The sequence below is a fragment of the Odocoileus virginianus genome, chromosome 5 (genome assembly GCF_023699985.2).
Source record: "Odocoileus virginianus isolate 20LAN1187 ecotype Illinois chromosome 5, Ovbor_1.2, whole genome shotgun sequence".
In the NCBI taxonomy this organism is placed as follows: domain Eukaryota; kingdom Metazoa; phylum Chordata; class Mammalia; order Artiodactyla; family Cervidae; genus Odocoileus; species Odocoileus virginianus.
This window is the reverse complement of record NC_069678.1, coordinates 93,030,887-93,051,041: the sequence shown is the minus strand read 5'-3', so window position 1 is coordinate 93,051,041 and position 20,155 is coordinate 93,030,887. Positions and strand designations below refer to the sequence as shown.

Below are 20,155 nucleotides of genomic sequence, written 5' to 3'. Positions count from 1 at the left end.
CCGGCTTCCTGAGCCCCCAGTTCTTACACCTGGGAGGAAGGGAAGCAGATCCAGTCTTCCCCACAGGCACAGCCCCTGTGGGGACCCATCAACCCGGGTGGAAGAACAGTGGGGATGTCCTGATCTGCCTCCCCTCAGCCCACGTGGAGCTCTTCCCCTCCCCAGGAGACCTCGGGAGCTTCCAGGCTCCAGCTCACTAACCTTCACAGCAGCCCCTTGACCAGGAACTGTGGTCAGGCTTAGGCTACAGACTGGAAGGTGGGTCTCTGACTCCAAACTGGGAGCCTTGTGACAGCCAGAGCCAGAGCTGGGAGAAGCCATGAAACCTCTAGTCCCACCGCCCCTGACTTGGCAAGTGGGCAGACCTCAGAGAGCTTGAGGCCTTTGTCCACACCGCCCTGCTGTGTGTGTGTGTGTTAGTTGCTCAGCGGTATCCGACTGTGTGCAACCCCTTGGACTGTATAGCCTGTCAGGCTCCTCTGGGATTTCCCAGGCAAGAATACTGGAGTGGGTTGCTATTCCCTTTTCCAGGGGATCTTTCTGACCCAGGGATCGAACCCGGGTCTCCTGCTTTGCAGGCGGATTCTTAACCATCGGAGCCCCAGGGGAGCCCCCACACTGCCGGGCTGGCTGGTGGCAAACAGATCCCAGAGGGTTTGCAGTATTCGCTCCTCTCTCCTGCGTCTCCTTCCCTCCCCTCCCCGGTGCTGAATTACTCTCGGGGCCTTGGCAACTGAACAGGGTCTGCCTCTTCGGGAGGGTACCCATGGCCCACACCCCACCCCATATCCACCATCCTTTGAGTCCAGGGCTGGGCTTCTTGTCAGTCTCCCAGCCCCAAGGCCCCTTTAGCTCCAGACAGCAGGGCTTGGAGCCCTCCCCAGGGAGCCCAGCCGAGAGACCAGACACTAACCCCAGGCCCGGGACTCCCTTCTCCCCTTGGCTCTGTCGGAGGGAAGTCACGCTTCCTGCAGGGGCAGGAACCCCAAACTTTCCAAAACCCTGGGACACCTCCTTTTGCCACCACCTTTAGTGTTGCCAATTAAGGAGATTTAAAAATGAAAACCTAGCTAAGTGACATCTAACTCCTGCCTCTCAGCCGCTGATTTCATGGAAGTATCTTTTAGTGCCACTGAAAAGGCAAGAAGAACGGGCTTTTAAAAAACAAAACAGAGAAAATCAAAAAGCCAGTCCTTTAAATCACACAGGTTTGACTTCCTGAAAAACAGCCCCCCACCCTCCCACCCCATCCTTAGTTTTCTCTCTTCCTGGGACTGGTGAAAACCTTGTCCTCTTGGTCCTCGGCCAGTGAGGGGCACCCCAGTGGGGTTCCACAAGCCTGAGTTTCCCAGGCATCAGGCTGTACCCTCTACTTCTCTCTGGGAGTTGCTGAGAGAGCAGGACCCCAGGTAAGCCAGCCATGGGGTCAAGACCTTTTAGTTGACCCTACTCCAAACTGAGTGAGGAAGCAGAAGGAAGCCTTCAAGACTGGCCCTCCTACACTGGAAAAATCTATACGGGCAAAGACCTCGGGCCCCGGGGGCCCAGACCTGCCCTGCCTGGACTCGAGTGGCTCCAGCATATCCCCAGCCCCTCCAGTTGAGAGAAGGGGGCGGCAGGGGGCTTCCTACGCCGGTTTAGACTGAGATGCTTGGCGCTCCAGGACCTGAGGGCAGCTTCCTCGGGAGTGGGCTGCTTGCTGGAGAAAGAGGACAGGATTTGCCTATTTAAATGGAACTAAGGAGGGGGTGAGGGAGACGCCAGAAGACAAGGCTGCGATTGACAGTGGCCCACGTGACCCACACGTGCCCGTTTGCCCCCGGGCCTAGCAAACCTGCACTTCCTCTCGGGAGGTCAGCCCTACCTCCTGCTCCTCCACAACTCAGAAAACCTTGCTTTAGGGGGACCCTGAGGCCCATTTCAGGATGCAGAGAGGTGGAGGGGAGGACCCCAGGCAGCTGACCCCATGAACAGACTCCAGCTCTGCCTTCTTGCAGCAAGGGGCTTGAGATGGCAAGGGGCAGTGGGTCTTCTGGGTAGGGCCTATGTCACGCTCCCCTGGCCCCACTTGAACCCGCCAGCAGACTAGGGAGGTCAGGGGGGCTCCCTGAGGGGGCCATCTGGCCCCTGATGTACAAAGGGTGCTAAGGGCCTGTCAAGTTTGTGCCCTCCTCTCCTGCCAGGACTGTGCTTCCACGTGGGGCCAGCACTCCTGCCACGTGCTTTCTGCTGCAGAGAAGAGGTACACCTTTGGGGATTCGGGTCTGTCAACATGTGGGGTCACGGGTCAGTTGGGGCCAGGCTCTCCTTGCCCTTGCTGGGCGGGTTGAACTAGAACAATGGCCCAGAGGAGTCAGAGAAACACTGCCGTCTCTGTAAGAGCAGCCCAGCCCCCAGGAGGAAGCCTATATATTCTGGGTTCATCAGCCACCATGCAGGATGGAGCTGCCTGGTCCAGTGGTGTTCCCACTAAACCACACGGGAGAGAGTTGGCTTCCCTCCCAGGGGCAGGGGCAGGCATGTGCTACCCGTGACTCTGAAACTGATGTGTGGCCTGGCCAGCTGTGACGAGGACATGGTCTGGGTTTCCCTCAGCACATGGCCAACCACAAGCTGCCCAGGCAAAGCTACAGCCGCCTTCCCAGGGACAGTACAAGGTAGCCTGGACTTGGTAGCCTTGTGAGCACGGCCAGAAAGACAAAGAAGCCCTAGAAGGACATTTTGTCACCAAAAGTGCCCTCTGACAAAGCCTTCTGCTTGTTAGTAAGAAGGTTATGACTCCTTGAGGTATGGCAGGCCATACCATTGCAGCCTTGCTCTGCAAACTGAAGGTGGATACTGATGCATTCTGTCTAAAGATAACAGCAGAAGACAACCTGCATGTCAGGTTCTGTCCTAAGCTCTTTGCACACACTAACTCACTCACTGTCCACACTGGCCTTCGGAGGAAGTGTGGTTATTATCCCCACTTTACAGATGCGGAAACTGAGACCCAGAGAAGTTAGGTAACATGCTGTATGTTCACAGTACTAATGATGGCAGGACCAGGACTTGAACTTACTGTTCCTGGGAGAGAGAAAGAGAGAGACGCCAGCAAGTCTGGATGTGTGTAGAGTCAGAGGAGGCCTGGAAGGCAGACCCATCGTGATGTAGCACAGAGAAGAGACTTGGCAGGGGCGTGGGGCAGGACTGTCCTGGAGAGGTGTAAAGCCATTTACTAAGGTGTGAATGGGTCTGATGTAATCCTCCTTCCTCCAACCTCCTTTCAAAGTTTAGGAAAGTTTATACTGATCCCAGATGCTGGGAAAGACTGAGGGCAGGAGGAGAAGGGAGCAACAGCAGATGAGATGGTTGGATGGCATCACTGACTCCATGAACACGAGTGAAGGAGATAGTGAAGGACAGGGAAGTCTTGCGTGCTGCAGTTCACGGGGTCACAAAGAGTCAGACACAACTTAGCAGCTAAACAACAACAATGACAAATACTGCTCATGAATTACTTTTGTGCACATGCAAAGGAAAAGACTGTTTTTCCTATCTGGTATTGACAAAGGGTGAGAGATTCTGGCACAGACAGTGGTCAGAGCCAGAGAACCACAGCTCCTAAAAGCTGGTTTGTGTAAGAGATTGTCCAGCTTGCTGACTAGTTGTCCGGGGACCACTATTCTGAGCAGTCCTTCTGTGAGCAGGACCAAGAGGGAGAGATGTGCCTGGGGAGGCCTCTCCATCCAACAGGTTCCTGGTACTTTCTTTGTGCAGTGACTTGGAAAACCCATAGTCAAGTCGAGTGTCTCCAGGTTCTCTATGCCCTAGCCTACTGCCCTGGAGCAATTTTTCCAGAACCAGGGGAGGCTTGGCTTTGGTGTGTTTTTCCCTAGTGGCTTGGCAGTAAAGAATCAGCCTGCAGTGCAGGTGACCCAAGTTTGATCCCTGGGTCTGGAAGGTCCCCCGGAGGAGGGCATGGCAACCCACTCCAGTATTCTTGCCTGGAGAATCCCATGGACAGAGCCTGGTGGGCTACAGTCTGTATGGTCTCAAAGAGTCAAACACGACTGAGGAGACTGAGCACCTGTCTACCTGACAGGTGAGAGTCACCTGTGCACAGACTTCGGAGCTTCTCCGTTGAGTGGTCCCATCCCCTGGACTGTGAGCCCCAGCATGGCCAGGAGAGGTGGTGCTCTAGGGCTTCCTCCCTGCCCCAGCGATGGAGGCTCTTCCCTCGCTAATTCAGGTCATGTGATGAAGTCCTTAGGGGCAAGCCCTCTGCGGTTGGCTGGGCCCCATGTGAGTTCAGCCTTGCGAGATGCTAACCTCCCTGTACCCACCCAGCGTCCTCCCTGGGGAAATGCCCACTCATTGGCTTAATTTTTTTTATTGCAGTAAAACTCACACCCTGTAGAATCAGTGTACCATTCAGTGGTGTGTAGAGCATTCATAATGTTGTAAAACCATTAGTTCAGTTCAGTTCAGTCACTCAGTCCTGTCCAACTCTTTGCAAACCCATGGACTGCAGCATGCCAAGCCTCCCTGTCCATCACCAACTCCCAGAGCTTGCTCAAACACATGTCCATCGAGTCAGTGATGCCATCGCCACCATCTAACACCAGAACATTTTCACCACCCCTCCCCTTCCTAAAAAACCTGAACCTCTTAGGAGTCACTTCCCATTTCCATCCCTCCCAAGCTGTGGCAACTACTGATTGACTTACTTTCTGTCTCTGACCATTTGCCTGTTTTGGATAATTTCATAGGAATAGAATCACACAATATGTGGCCTTTCGTATCTGACTTTTCTCACCTGGCATAATGCTTCCAAGGTTTATCCATGTTGTAGTATGAATCATTCGTTTTCATGGAAAAATAATAGTCCATTTTATCAAAAGGTCACATTTTATTTAGCTGTTCTTCAGTTGACAGGAATTTGGGTTGCTCTTCCTTTTGCGCTATTATGAGTGATGCTGCTGTGGTCATTTAAGTTCAAGTTTTTTTATGCACGTGTGTTTTCAACTGTCTTGGGTGGAACTGCTGGGTCATGTGGTAATTCTGTTTTACTTTTTGTGGAACTGTCCATCTTTTCTACAGTAGTGGTGCTGTTTCATTCCCATCAACAGGGTCTAGCTTTTCCACACCCTCAGGTACACTTGTTATTATCGTTTAGGTAATGGCCGTCCTAGTGGGTGTGAAGTAGCCTCTTATCGTGACTTGGGTTGGCATCTCTCTAACGATGAATGTTGTTGAGCCTCTTCCCCTCTGCTCCTTGGCCACCTGCATACCTTCTTTGAAGAAATGTCTGTTTGTATCTTTTGCCCATGTAAGAAATGGGGTGATTTGTCTTTCCGTTGTTGTCGCTGGATTATCGAGAGGCTAAAACGGGAGAATGTGGACGACAAGCATACATAGTCAGCACGCGCTGAACACTGGCTGTTCCTTTTTTTTTTTTTTAATTGGAGGATAATTGCTGTGAAACGCCGTTGTGGTCTCCGCCGTACACCAACGGGAATGAGTCATAATTATATACACATATCCCCTTCCTCTCGAGCCTCCCTCCCCTCCCTCTCCACGCCTCTAGGTCGTCACCGAGGGCCAGGCGGGCCTCCCTGCGTTGTGCAGCGGCTTCCTGCTGGTTATCTACTTTGCACAGGACGGTGTACGTGTGTCAGTGCGCCTTTCTCCGCTGGTCCCACCCTCTCCTCCCCCACGCCGTGGCCACCAGCCCGGTCTCCACACCTGCGTCGCCATTTCTTCTGTCAGCAGGTTCGTCCGTCCTGGTTTTCTAGACGCCAGGTAGACGCCATTAACGTAGTGTATCTTTCTTCTTCGGACTTAACTTCGCTCTGTATGAGAGGCTCTTGGCCGTGAGTCTTAGAGCTGCCGAGTGAGGAGCCACGTCTCAGAGGCAGAGGGGGGAGGCCCCTCTGTGAGGAGGAGAGAGGGGGGCGGTGGCTGAGCGTCACTCCTGGGGCTTCCTGGAGGCCGGGGAGCCTCCGGGAGACACTGGGCTTGTCGTGTGGGGCCTCCTCAGAGGAAGTGCTCAGAGAGATGAGGGCAGGAAGAGGACGCGGCGGGTGACGCACGACTGGCCAGCGGCTGTGGGGCGGGGGGCCCGGTGAGCGCCTGGAGGGCTGAGAGAGAGGGGTCTGGGGCCCCGGGGCCGGGAGGAAGCGCTGCATGAAGCTGGGAGAAGGAAGAGAAAGGCGAGACGCGGAGGCCATCTTAAGAGTGATTAACTGCCAACACAGCAGGGAGAGACTGAGGGATCTAGAGTCCGAAGGCTCCAAGGAAGCCCAGCAGCGGATGAGGAGGCCTGAGTGTCCACAGCCCTGCAGGCCAGGCCCCCCGGGCAGCTCTGTGGACCGGCTCCCTCCTCTCTCTCCTGCTGATAGCACAGTCCCTTCGTCCCATTACTGAGAAAGGTGTTGTCCAAGTACCAGGACCCAGACTACTTGGGTTCGATTACTTACTGTAAATGACACTAAAGGATCAGCTGGTCCAGCCCTTCCCTTGCCAACTAGAAACCTGTCCTCCGGAGGGGAGAGTCTCGCTGGGCATCCCGTGTGTCAGGGCCAGTGTAGAAATAGACCCTCTGATAAACAGGGCGGCGATTTTTCAGTTCAGTTCAGTCACTCAGTTGTGTCCGACTCTTTGTGACCCCATGGACCGCAGCATGCCAGGCCTCCCTGTCCATCACCATCTCCCGAGTTTGCTCAAACTCATGTCAATTAAGTCAGTGATGCCATCCAACATCTCATCCTCTGCCATCCCCTTCTCCTCCCACGTTTTTTCAAGTAAACTTAAAAAATACAGTATTAAGTAAAACATATAGCATTCAAGGTGTTAAGGAAGAAAATAATTACCCAATCACTGAGATGAGAGACTAACACAAATACTGTTAATTTGTTGCTGTATTTTCTCATTTATATTCTCTCTCTCTCTCTCTCTATATATATATATAGATAGATAGATAGATAGATATGTCTATACATAGGTAGATACATACATACCTCTTTAAGTTCCATAAGCTCTATATAATACTAATATATGCCTAATACCATGTAATTTTGGTCTGCATTTTCTAGCAACATTAGCATTTTCTCATTTAGTTAACATTTCGTCTTAAATATCATATCTAATAGATGCACAAATTCTATTACACAATGCACCATAATTTATGGAATACTCTTCTATTGTCAGACATTTAAGTTACTAACAGTGTTTTGCTATTTTAAATATGACAGTGATGAAGGTCTTTGTGCAAATATCTGACATTTCTGATGATAGATTTCCAGGGGAGGAATTACTGGATCAAAGGATAATATTTTTAAGGCTCTTGATGGAAAATGACAAATTACTTTCCAGAAATCTTGTTATAATTTATGTTCTGGTAAGCAGTGCCAAAGAGCACCCACCTCATTCCAGCCTCCCTTTACTGAATATTTTCATTTTTAAAATATATTGAATTACAAGGTGAAAGGTAGCTAATTTCCATTCATTTTGATTTGCATTGCTTGATTACAGTCGGGGTAAACTTGTTTGGATTATTGACTTTCATCATTTCTCTGTTGTGGATGGTCTGCTTCATTCTCTTTGCCTTTTTTCGTTTGAAACTGTAGTTTTTCTGTTAGCACCTCTTTGCATGAATTCCTTATATCACATTTGTTGCAAATATTTTCGCTGTAGTTGCCTTTAAACTTCATGACTTCCCCCTCCCCTACCACCACATTCAGAGACTCTAAGTTTTTGTAAAGTCTATCAATCTTGCTCTTTTGTGACTTTTTCCCCTTTGTTTTCCAATGTAGAGTCCTTCTGCACCCAGGAATTTTGTTTCTTTTTCTTCCTGTGGGGGGCAGGGCCTTTAGAGCAATAGGCTCAGGCTAAGAGGTCACTCTGCCTTTCCAAGCTTTGGTAGTTTGTCTAATGCTATGGGGCCTCGGTTTCCTCATCTGAAAATCAGGGATAAGAATACCCATGTAGTGTTGTTGGATGGACTGAATGAAAAGTGTGTATCACATGCTTAGCACAGTATTTGGCAAAAGCAGATGGAGAAAATGTAGGCTTTTCTGTTTTGCTGTTACTGTTTTACACTGAACACTTTAATCTCTTTGAAATTAATGAATGGTATAAGACAAAGATTTATGGGTATTTTTCTCAAGTAACCGTCTTTCTTGAAACCTCTCACTGAATAACTTATTCCTTGCTCTTCGTGGCTTCTCTCTTACCATGTATTAAGTCTTCCATATCTCTTTTTTGCCTGTTTAGCCTGGTCCATGTCTGTCTGCTTTTCTCACACCAAGTTCACACTGAATGCCTTACCACTGTTTTATAAACTATTTTACTTTAGGATTTGCATATCTGTTCTTTTTAAGTATTCTTCCAGATGAACCAGATAATAATTTTGACAAGTTGGAAAAAATACTAGTGTGACTTTTAAAAAAATTTTATTTATTTTTGGCTGCGCAGAGGGCTTTCGTTGCTGCATGTGGGCTTTCTCTAGTTGCAGTGAGTGGGGGTCCCCGATAGTTGCGGTGTGCAGACTTCTCATCGCCTTCTCTTGTTGAGGAGTGTGAGTTCTAGGGCATGTGAGCTCAGTAGTTGCAGCTTAGTTGCCCCACAGCATGTGGAATCTTCCCAACCCAGGGTTCGAACTATGTGCCCTGCATTGACAGACGGATTCTTAACCACTTCCCTGGTCCACCACGGAAGTCCACTATTGGCACTTTGATTGTAATTTCATGAAATCCATAATACAACTTGTACAAGTGGACATTTTAGTATTTTTCAGTCTTAATAATAAATACAGCTATTGCTATTATTTTTAACTTGGTAATTTTCTTCACAGGTCCTACATATTTGTTAGTATGATTACTTTTGATTATTTTATTACTTTGCTACTGTTTGTGAATACCTTTTCTTCTGCAGTTACCCTTTCGGAATAACTGATAACGCACAGAGAAGTTGATTTTATAAATTCACTTTTATTCTATCACTTTACTCCTCATTGTTAAAAATTATTTTCATTTGCTGTTCTTGGATTTTCTTGCTAAATAATCGAAGCATACATGAATTATAATCATTTTGTGGCCTACTTTCCAAATACTTGTAACTCTTATTCAGAGTTCATATTTTATTGCAGTGGCTGATATTTCTAAGATATTACAGTGGAGGATATTGAGAAGAGAAAATATCTACCTCAAACAGAAGTACTATGAGTATCAAACCTGGTGCTACCTGGGAAGGACTTAATGCAGTATCTGGCATGTAGTTAGCCATTGATAATAGCTAGTTGTGAGGTTTTGTTTTTGTTTTTTTTTTTTTTTTGGCATGTCAAAGAAAAAGCTGTCTTTTCCTAGTTTTATGAAGAGTTTTGAAGAACTGAGTATTAACTTTTATCAAGTGCCTTTTAATATATATTGAGATGATTAAGCTGTGTCTTGTATTTCATTAACTGGTAAAGAGTTTTATAGATTTCCTAATATGAACCATTTTTTTTTTTTGGCATGATTAGAATGGACTGTTCTTGATTACAATGACTTTATTATACTCAGAATTTCATTTAGAATTTTTTCATCTTTGTTCATAAGTGAAATTGATTTTATATGATTTTGACCACAGAAACATTTATGAAGCATCATCATTACCTGATTTTTTCAAATAGAAAAAAAAAATTGGCAAAGGTGCTTTTCCTCAGAGCCATCTATAGAGACAGTTCATTTTCTTTTTTTTTTTTTTTGGTATTGATTCTTTCTTGATTTCTATTTCTTCTCATGCTACTTTTTTAAAAAGTTTAATTTATTGTAGTTGATTTAAATGTTGTGTTAATTTCTGCAGTACAGCAAAGTGATTCAGTTATACATGTATCCATTTTCTTTTTCCTATTCTTTTCCATTACGGTTTATCACAGGATATTGACTATGGTTCCCCATCCTCTACAATTGGACCTTGTTGTTTTTGTGTTACTTCTGCTAAGTTATGTATGTCTTTTAGTAAAAAAAATTTGTTGAAATTTTCAAATTTCCTGGCATACAATTATGCATGGTTTTCTGTAATTTTAAGGTTCCCATTTTATTGCTGTTGCTATCCTCTGTTACTCACTACTGGTTTTGCTTACTAGTTGTGTTGGCCAGAATCCCAACAGGAAATAGATGGCATAATCAAAGGGGTGCTAGGCGTAGAGATGGTGGAGTAGCCTGGGCGGGCAACCCTGGGAAGACATTCCCACTGCTGGTCCTGAGGCTCGGGGCCTCCCGTGGAGGAATTCAGCCACTGCTGGTCTGCTGCAGGTCGGGGGGCTGGGTCAGGGGGACAGATGCCCCTATCTCACCGTCTTCTCACCCTGCCAGCGCCTCCCATTCACTTAACATTGGTGACATTGCCCACGACAGGCCAGCCTGCTGGACACAGGGTGGGTGAAGGAGAGAGTGGGTCTGTTGAGGGATGGAGGAGAGGGTGCAAGAACCATGTCCAGGTCATCTGCATTGTTTTCTTTTTGCTATTCTGTTTGTTAGAGGGCTGTTCTGGGACTTCCCTGGAAGTGCAGTGGCTAAGACTTCTCCTCCCAAAGCTGGGGGTGCAGGTTCAATCCCTGTTCAGGGAGCTAAGATTCCACATGTCTTGCAGCCAAAATACCAAAGCATAAAACAGAAACAATATTGCCACAAATTTAATAAAAACTTAAGCAATGGTTCACATTAAAAAATCCTTTAAAAAAAGAGGGTCGTCCATTGAGTTTTCTGAATTTCAGGTCATATGTGCTTAGATTTACTTACCTGTTCTGCTTTTTCTTTTTATATTAGAAAGCTAAAAAAAAAAAAAAAAAAAGAAAGCTACTTGAGAGTTCAGGAACCCTTACTGTATTTATGTTGGAGTACAGAACTGTGTCCTCTGTATTTCTCATCTTCCTTCTCTTCCTGTACTTACTGACTTTCTCAGATTTATCTTCTTCCTTGTTAAAGTTCTCCAGGACACAAAGCTGCTATTCACTGCCTCTCTCTTGGTGTTTAATGCTGACCGTAGAACTCTAGGTTTTTCACTTCTGACCAGTTTTTTATTTCCTGTTGCTCAGTTTTCACAATGGATTTCTCCAGTTTCAGAGAAGCAATTGCCTCTTAAATCTTACTGAGCTCACAAGTCAGACTTCTCCAGAGTGTATTTTCTTTTTTTCTTTTTGCAGTGCTTCTATGTAACATGGAGACATCATTTTTGAGTTCTTAGAAAAATGGTACCCCCTCCTTTTGACTGGCGCTGTTTTTGATAGATCCTGTGATTTTTCTTTTCTAGCAAAGAACTGTCAGGAAAAAACTGGATCCAATTATTTTTTTTAGACACTGGGTTGGGTTCTGCCCAACTCTTCTTCCCAAAGATAAAGCATCAGCAGGGATGGGAGAGGGAGTCCCCTGATCTGAGATTCACCTGATTAGGTGGAGTGATGCAGGGGTGGTGTGGTGCACGGATAGGTGGGCTTCCTCCTGGGGTCTCAGGCAAGGCCTCCCCCCAAAATGCTGGGGTAGGGTGTGCTGCAGGCCCCCAGCTACACTCACCTCACCTCTCTCCTGGCCACCTCGGGTGCCTCCTCCTGCTGTCTCTCTTCTGAACCGATGTCCTCTTTTCCTCACTCTCTTTGACTGGGATTCTTTGAGCTTTGGGTGATGGACAGTGAGCATCCTTGATTCGTAGAGTGTACACACGTTTTCTCTAATTTCTACATTGGACTCAAGTGGCTTTTTGAATGTAGAGCTTCCAGTCCTTGTTCTCCCACCCTCTCTCGTCCAGATGTCTGCAACACTCAAGCAAGGGAAAAAAGAGAAAACACATACAATTAGAAATTAGAACGGAAGGATATTGAGTTACAAAGGAGTTTTTTAAACAACTTGGGAACATGCTAAGCTGATCGGCCGAGTGAGACAGACATTAATGAGGTTCTCGAATTTCAGAATTTGATTTCTCTTTCTCTCACCACAGTTAAAGATGCTTCTGGGCATGTTCTCAGTGGTTATTTAGCTAGGAATAGTCACACAGAAATAGTAACATTAATCTGAAAGAATAAATAAAATGCCACGAAGTAGTTTCTTCCTATTGCCACTTGCCTATCCTCTTACATTTGAGTTAAACTTCCCAAACCATGACCTGAAAATGCCTTCCCAGGGGGAAGCATCTCCTGCTGAGAACAGTGTAGGCACCTGTAGTCACCCAATGACTGTCGGGAGTTGTATGGAAAATTCGCTGTGAGCACCACCGCCTCCGAGAATAGAGTGATCCCATATGCGGGAGGCTGGGCCAGTCCAGCGTCATCCCAGCCTGGGTCCCTGATGGGAATATTCCTAACACGCTTGCTTTGAAATGTGGCCCAGACCCTGGAAGGAGTAGCAACTGAAGACCAGGGTTAGCGCCCTAAATTGTAACTACATCAATCCCGGTACCCCTCATGGGCCAAGTGAGTACTTTACCATTTGCGCTAACTCTCCCTTCCCCTAAATTGTTACTAGATCACTATAAAGAGGCGAGAAAGGGCTAAATAGGACCCATGGTCCCCAGTGAGCACGTTGTCTGGATTATGTTCCAGGGCAGTGGTTGTCAAAGGTGATCTACTTGTGGAATCTTCACTGTAAACACTCTGTATGTAAGATTCTGTGGATGTATATGTGTTTGTGTGGGCTTCCCTGGTGGCTCAGCAGTAAAGAATCCACCTGCAATGCAGCAGCTGCAGGAGACATGGGTTCAATTCCTGGGTCAGGAAGATCCCCTGGAGGAGGGCATGGCAACCCACTCCAGTGTTCTTGCCTGGAGAATCCTGTGGACAGAGGAGCTTGACAGGATCAGTCCATAGGGTCACAAAGAGTCGGAAATGACTGAAGTGACTTGGCATGCATGCCTGCGCCTGTGTGTGTACCCACCTGATGAGAAGAGCTGACTCATATAAAAGACCCTGATGCTGGAAAAGATTGAAGGGAAAAGGAGAAAGGGGCAGCAGAGGATAAGATGGTTAGAATAGCATCAAGGGACATAAATTTGAGCAGGAGATAGTGAAGGACAAGGAAGCCTGGCGTGCTATAGTCCATGGGGTCATAAAGAGTCAGAGACGACTTAGCAACTAAACAACAACATATGTATATTAGTGTGTTATGTATCTGTCTATGCGTGTGCACATGCATGTATATGTACATGCCAAGTGTATGGGACCAGGGTGAAGTGCAGCTGCTGGTGAGTATGGGAGGCTGAAGAGTGGCCCCTTCCACCTCTCTGCAGAGCCCCCAGTGGCAGCCAGTTTGGACCAACTGCTCTCCAGGGGGTGTGCATGGCAGAGGGTTGGTGGTGGCAGTGATGCTCATGCTTTTCCTTGAAGACCACTGATTTGGCCCCAGGGATGATGTATGCTCCCCCCCACCCCCATGCATAGGAGATGCTGAATGTTAACTATCTAAGGACAAAGTATCTTCTGCTGTAATAGCTTTTGATTCTGATCCATTTGAGTAACACAGAGCTGTTTCAGTGTTTCTCGAACATCTTTGAAAAAGCCATAGAGGCTTGTCTGCCACACTTGATTCACTGAATCAAGTTCTCTTCTGCGCTCTTAATGTGTACCCCTCCTGGTGACTCTGTTCTTTCTTTCTTCTTACAAGCTGATGTTTGGGGCCTGTTCCACCTCTTCCATAAATTAGCTGCCCTCAGCCAAGTAAGAGACAGTTCTCTGCCCTGGCCTTATTTGCATATCTACAGGAGGAAGTGTCATGAGAACACGCTGTGAAAGATAAGAGCAGAACAGGCTTCCAACTGTCTGGGGCATGTGCCTGGTTGGCTCTACAAATGGGGTTGAGGCTGCAGCAGGTGGGCATGGGGGGAGTGAGGTGGGGGTCTGGGATGGTTCCCCGTTTCCCTGGGGACATCTCTGGGAGGTGAGGTGATGCTGAATTAGAGCTTCATCCTGGCCATCTCTGAAATAAGCCAATTGTGATGTCAGTTCAGGATCTGGAGACAGGACAGGAATGGGAGAGATGGGAATAAAAGGGATCAGAGGAAGAGAGGAAATTTTTCTATGTGAAATGAAGAGACACATGGAAGTGAAATCACCCAAAACATTCTCTAAAACTTTCTTTTAGCATTCATTGTTTCAAAAGGAATTAAAAATTGTAAGATGGACCACATAAAATTATAAAACCTCTATACAGCTAAGAAGAAAAACATCAATAAACAGTGTTAAAAATAAATCACTCCAAAATATATTGTAGCATATATCAAAATCTTTATTCATAAGCAAAAGATGATTTTTTTTAAAAAAAAAAGAAAGCCAAAGACATGAAAAGGAATTCACAGAAAAAGAAGCACAAATAGCAAAACTTATGAGAACACGTTCAACCTTGCTCATGAAGGAAGGCAAATTAAAGCCAGCCATCATCTCTCAAATTTGCAAAAGATTAAAATGTCTGATAACATCCAGTTGGCAGGGTGCCAGGTGGTAGGAGACAGGTTAGTAGGAGACACAATGTGATGACTTCATTGGAAGGCAGTGTTAGTCTCTATCAAGATATAAAGTGCCTGCAACCTTCAGCCTAGCTGTCCTCCTTCTAGAGATGTATCCACAACCACTCACGAATGGCAGCACTTATAGTTTAGTGTGTTTTGAGCACTAGTCTAAATGCTCAATTTACACAAAAAGTTGATGCTGTGTTATTATTCTCCCTTTTTTACTGAGGGGGAAACTAAAGGATTTTACTGAGGATTCACCAATGTACACAAGAAGTCAGAATAGAGGTGTTCACTGCAGCACTATTTATAGTAGTGAAAAGTCCCAAATAACTACCTATCCAGGCTTTCTTGGTGGCTTAGACAGTGGAGAATCTGCTTGCAATGCAGGAGCCCCAGGTTTGATCCCTGGGTAGGGGAAAATCCCCTGCAGAGGGGAATGGCTACCCATTCCAATATTCTTGCCTGGAGAATTCCACAGACAGAGGAGCCTGGTAGGCTACAGTCCATAGGGTCACAAGAGTTGGACACAACTGAGTGACTCACACACACACACACACACACACACACACACACACACACACAAAACCTACCTGTTCATCATCACAGTCTAGTCAAATAAATGATGATCTGGTCACGGGCTGGAACATGACTTGGACAGATGGCTAATTTTTTTTTTTTTTTTTTTGGTGAAAAGCAGAAATTTTCAGGACAAGGTATATAATATGATACTATTTGCATTTAAAAGATACGCATCAATTTACATGTATGTTTCAACGTTCTGGAATGATTTACAAAAAAGAGTAGGAACTCCAAAGAATTCAGAGTACTGGGGAAGGATGTATTTTTTTTTACATTTTATATCTTTCTGAGTGGTCTTACATTTTTTAAACTAGTGTATAACTTCAAAATCTAGTTAAACAATAACACATAAGTGTTGCGTTCTGGGCACGTAGGAGGGGTTAAATGAATGACCGCTTTGAACTGAAGCATCACTTTGATCATAGAAACAACATGAGCCTCTGTGAGCCAGAGTGTGGAGCTGCCTGGGGGTCTAGAGGGGTGGGCAAGTTTTCAGGGTCCATGAGAATCCCATGTGGGGGAATAGGGGGTGGGAGATCATGGGTGGGAGGATAGAACAGCCATTTCAACTGAGAGTGTAAGACCCAACTGGTGGCCCCCAAATTCCTTATGCGTATGGCCTCAGCAACCAAGCCAGGGGAACTCTACTGACGCCTACTGCCACCAGGCTGTCTGCAGGCTGGCTGCCCCAGCTGGGCCACCCACCAAGGGCCCCTTTCCCACATGCTCAGACCTGACAGCCCCCCTTCCTCTCAATGCTTTTAGGAAAGTAAAAAGTGACTCTCCTGCCTTCCCACATCGCAGTCCTCTGGACCAGAAGAAGGCTGAGCCACTAGAAAGAGAATCCGGGATTCCTTGTACTTCTGTGTTAGAAGCTACCCTGAGGCTCACCCTAAGGCATCTGGGAAAATCCAGGTTTCTGAAGGAATCATGGCCTGCCTTCGGGAGAATGAACTCGTGGGGCGAAGTCTCCTGGGGAAGCAGCCACAGAGGATGGGGGACTCCCACCCAGAGCTGCGTGAGCCTCACCCTGGCCAGCACAACCCCGCTATGGCTGTGCCCACCTCCCCCTTGGCGTCTCCGACTATGCTCAACCCCACTGGGGTCTCGTTCCTTCTTGAAACACCCACTCTGGCTCCATTTTGTTTGGCCAACAGGATAGCAGATGGACGGTCCCTTTAGACCAACCCACACAGCTGTCAAGCACCAAAGTAAACCACGTCCCAGGGACTCACCCCCTTCCCCTGAGGCTCCTTGAGTGCTGGGGGGTGAGGCAGGAGTGGGCAGGCAGTGCCTCTGTGCAAGACCACTAGACGTCCAGAAAAAGGAATGTATAGGTTCTAACTCAGCACTTGGTCTGTTTCAGGTACCGGAACTGTGTTTACACTTACAGGATTCTGCCCAATGAAGACGATAAATTCACTGTTCAGGTGAGTCTTTCAGAAACCTCGAAATGTGACCTTGACTGGAGCCTATACTGGCAGCAAAAGAGAAAGAAGGGAAGAAACCAGATGGCCCAGGCAGCCTAGATGTGGGGCTTGCCTGAGTCTGTCTTTCTCCTAGAGGACCCTGGCTGGGGTTGCTCAGCAGGCAGAGCATGACCCTGCAAAGGGACCTGCTCCGGGCCATGATGGAGCAGGTGCCACAGACGCGGTCTGTGTTCATGGGTGTGAAGGGGAAATATCGGGAAGAAGGATGCTCAATGCAAAGGAAAAGTGCCCGTGGTTGTTGATTCTTTTCTTCGGTGTGTTCAAATGGGTGAGAGTAAGTGGGCCGTGAAAGAGAGAAGAGAGGGAGCTTGCAGGACAGTAGACCTTAGGGTTTGAAGGGCTAGAAGATGGCCCTAAGGATGAGCAGGAAATAATACCTTCAACTCATAGAGACCTGTTCTGTCAAAGGCATCATGACATCTGATTTCCCCATGGAAAGTCCGAACACGTAAAACCCGCATTATAAAGGTTAAAGAGGGAGTTCCCTGGTGGTCCAGTGGTTGGGACTTGGCACTTTCATTGCTGTGGACCCAAGTTCCATACTTGGTCAGGGAACTAAGATCCTGAAAGCACAAGCTGTGCAACTTGGCCCCCCCAAAAAAAGAGAGAGAGAGAGAAGGGGTAAAAAAGGTTAAAGAAGGACATAACAGGTGTGCCAAGTCCAGGAAAACCACCCTCTGTATGGTTTGTGTGACAGGCCCCATGGGTGTTGTGTAATCACAATGCACAACCCCGGAGATGCAGAGGCCAGGGGAGCTCTTTTTATCTGGCTGCCCCAAGCCAGCAGGGCAGTGGGCCGAATAAAGGAGGCCATGCTCTCGCCGGTGGGGACGGAGGAGTGACGCTCAGCTCTCCGGCCCCTGGGGAGGGACACCAACAGGTGGAGTGCCCCACCTGCAAGCCGAGCAGAGCGGCCAGGATAGACGAGGGTCAGGACACCACGTCACGGGGGAGCCATGACAGGATCTGCGGGGTCTAGTTGAAAAGAAAGTAGAAGTGGAACGGGCGAGGTGGCGTGCAGTCACTGATTCCAGAGATAAAGGCAACGACGCATTTTGTGCAGAAGGATGCAACGGGCTTCCCTGGTGGCTCAGATGGTAAAGAAACTGCCTGCAATGCAGGAAACCTGGGTTCAATCCCTGGGTCAGGAAGATACCCTGGAGAAGGGCATGGCAACCCACTCCAGTATTCTTGCCTGGAGAATCCCATGGACAGAGGAGCCTGGCGGGCTGCAGTCCATGGGATCGCACAAAGTGGGACATGGCTGAAGTGACTCAACACACACTCAGGAGGCAGTGGGACCGACAGAACTGGACAACAGGCAGGTCCCTGGGGAACATGGGGCTGCAAAGAGTCGAACACAACTGAGTGCACTTGTTCGCACACACACAGGTCAGGCTGAGCGTAGCTTCTGGCTTCTTAGTCCTTCACACACGAGCATTGCAATGGTATCTAAAGAACACCCGTTTGAATGTTCTCGGATTGTCTGGGATGCCCCCGTGTCTCAGCCTTGTCACTAGGAACACATGTTGGTACCCTAATGCTATAGACGGTCTTTTCAAGACTTGGCAGCCACCCACCACTGGGATGGTGGTCTTCTTGTGGGCTCCTCACCGGTCAGGGACAAGACTGCCCGAGGGGAGGCCTGCCTGGGGGGCCTGTGGGGCTCAACGGCCTTGAATTTTCCCCAAGTCTAGGACTGTGTGAACTTTCCCACAGAGGTTGGTATCCTTGATTGGTGGTTTGCTGAAAGGAGTTTAAACTCTCGAGTTAAAAGTTAGTCGGGGCTTTTGATCTTTTTTCCCCTTGTGGTTTCTTTTATTCCTTCAAAGGGAAGAAGACTTTAAGTATGACTAGGTCGTAAGCTGGAAAAGGCCCGACTGCGGCTTCTTGTACAGAGTTTGCACTCACGGCTTGTAACCATCTTAAGTTGCACCCAGGTCTGGACCCTCTCGCCGTCACTCCTTGCTGCTGTGACATTGCGTTTTCCAGGGAACAGCTGCCGATCCTGCAGCGGCTTCCAAACCTGGGGCCTCACCAGGCTGCAGGGGTCAAAAAGAACAGAGACTCAGTTTGGCTAACACGTACAAGGAGTGTGGGCAGCCCTGGGGGAGACGCACAGTGCAAGGAGGGAGAAAGCTGGGGCCTGGACTGGAAGGGCTTGGGGCCCTGCAGTCCAGGCGCTACCTGCCATGACTCAGCCCCTCTTGGGGGGTCTGCCCTGCTCCCACCAACAGGCGCACTACTGAGTTGCCAGTCCTGAGAGGGAACCTGGTCAGCTCAGCCATGGAGCAGGGGCCCACCCATGGCTCGGACAACAGGTAGAGTTGTGGTGTGGGGATGAGGCATCATTACCTGAGGCCTACGCTCAGCCAGGGTGACAGCCAGGCAGATCTCGTAGAAGAACTGGGCCCTGCTGGACGCATCTGTCCCCAGCCCGGGCACTGGGCCTGGGACCCCCCTTGGTGGCCAAGACCAGGTAACCAGGGTACGGGGAGCTGGGGTGCCGAGGCAGCCTGGGCCATTTCCCCTCCCGAGGATACACCTTCTTGCAAAAACACAGCAGCACACAGACGATCGGAGCAGCAGTTCACGAGGAGCTGGTGAAACCACGCGCACAGTCAGGCCAAGTCCCGGGGCTGTCGGAGCTGCAGTGCTCACCGATCAGGGCTCATTTTTACTCCAGTTCCTCTTTTCATGTTGAGGCAAAAACCTCATATTCTTTTCTGAGCTTAGCCACAGTTTCTAAATAACTCATTCCTTACACCTGAGTCTGTTGGGTGCCCCCAGAATAGAAGGCTCCCCAAATAAGATCTGGCCTGAAACATTGCCAAGTGAAGCAGCAAAGACTTTCATCTTATTCTAATCACCTTAGTTAACTCTTCTCACCGGGGCCTCCCGCTCTTTGTCAAAACCAAAGGAGCCACTCCGTCTCCGTTTCTTGCCAACCTCGTGAAGTCGGTCGAGTGACAGTCCCCAGATAGCTCAGGTGGAGGAGCGAGCCTGACCCTTGGTGACTCTTTGTCACTCTACCGTTCCCAGACTTATGAAAAATCAGAGATGGGAGGGAAGCGTGTAAGCCGTAACTTCATTCAACCCCCGTGATTTAAACATGGAGGTCGCTGAGCCCCGCAAAAGTGGGGCATCGTGCCCAGGCTCCAGACCTGCCTGGCTAAGCCTTCTATTTCTCGACCCCAGAAAGTGTGTCCAAACCCAGCTGGGCGTTGAGCACCTTAGAGAAGGAGGATTCTGTCCCAGAAGGACAGGAAGGCAGGGAGATGGAACCTCTCAGAGAGGCCGCCTTTCCTTCCACAATTGTAGGTAATAATTCATCAGAGATGACATTTGGCCTTTGCAGTAAATCAGTTGAGGCACCTGGAAGGCAAGCCAACCACCCAGTTGCCAGCTGGGTCAAGTCAAGCTTGTGCCAGCTGTGTGGTCTCAGGCATGGGTGTGACTCTGCTGTAAAGTGGGGCTCAAACCCAGGCCTCCCAGACTGCAGGTATAATACCCGGCCGGGGGGAGTGGTCAGTGGCAGAGTCGGGGGGAGTTGTGGGGGAAGGGGAGCCGCCGGCCTGGCTTTAAAGTCTTGATTTGCTTTGAGAGAAACAGACCTCAAACAAGACGAG

At 48.3% G+C, this 20,155-nt stretch overlaps 1 protein-coding gene across 2 annotated transcripts in view; it reads left to right on the top strand.

Moving 5' to 3' along the window:
* INPP5D (inositol polyphosphate-5-phosphatase D) overlaps nt 1–20,155 on the top strand; it is a 144,349-nt gene that overhangs the window by 1,630 nt on the left and 122,564 nt on the right. For both annotated transcript variants that reach the window (XM_020893913.2, XM_020893912.2), the window contains exon 2: nt 16,403–16,466. In XM_020893913.2, the coding sequence (XP_020749572.2) occupies nt 16,403–16,466 (64 nt within the window). The remainder of the gene's footprint in view (nt 1–16,402; nt 16,467–20,155) is intronic.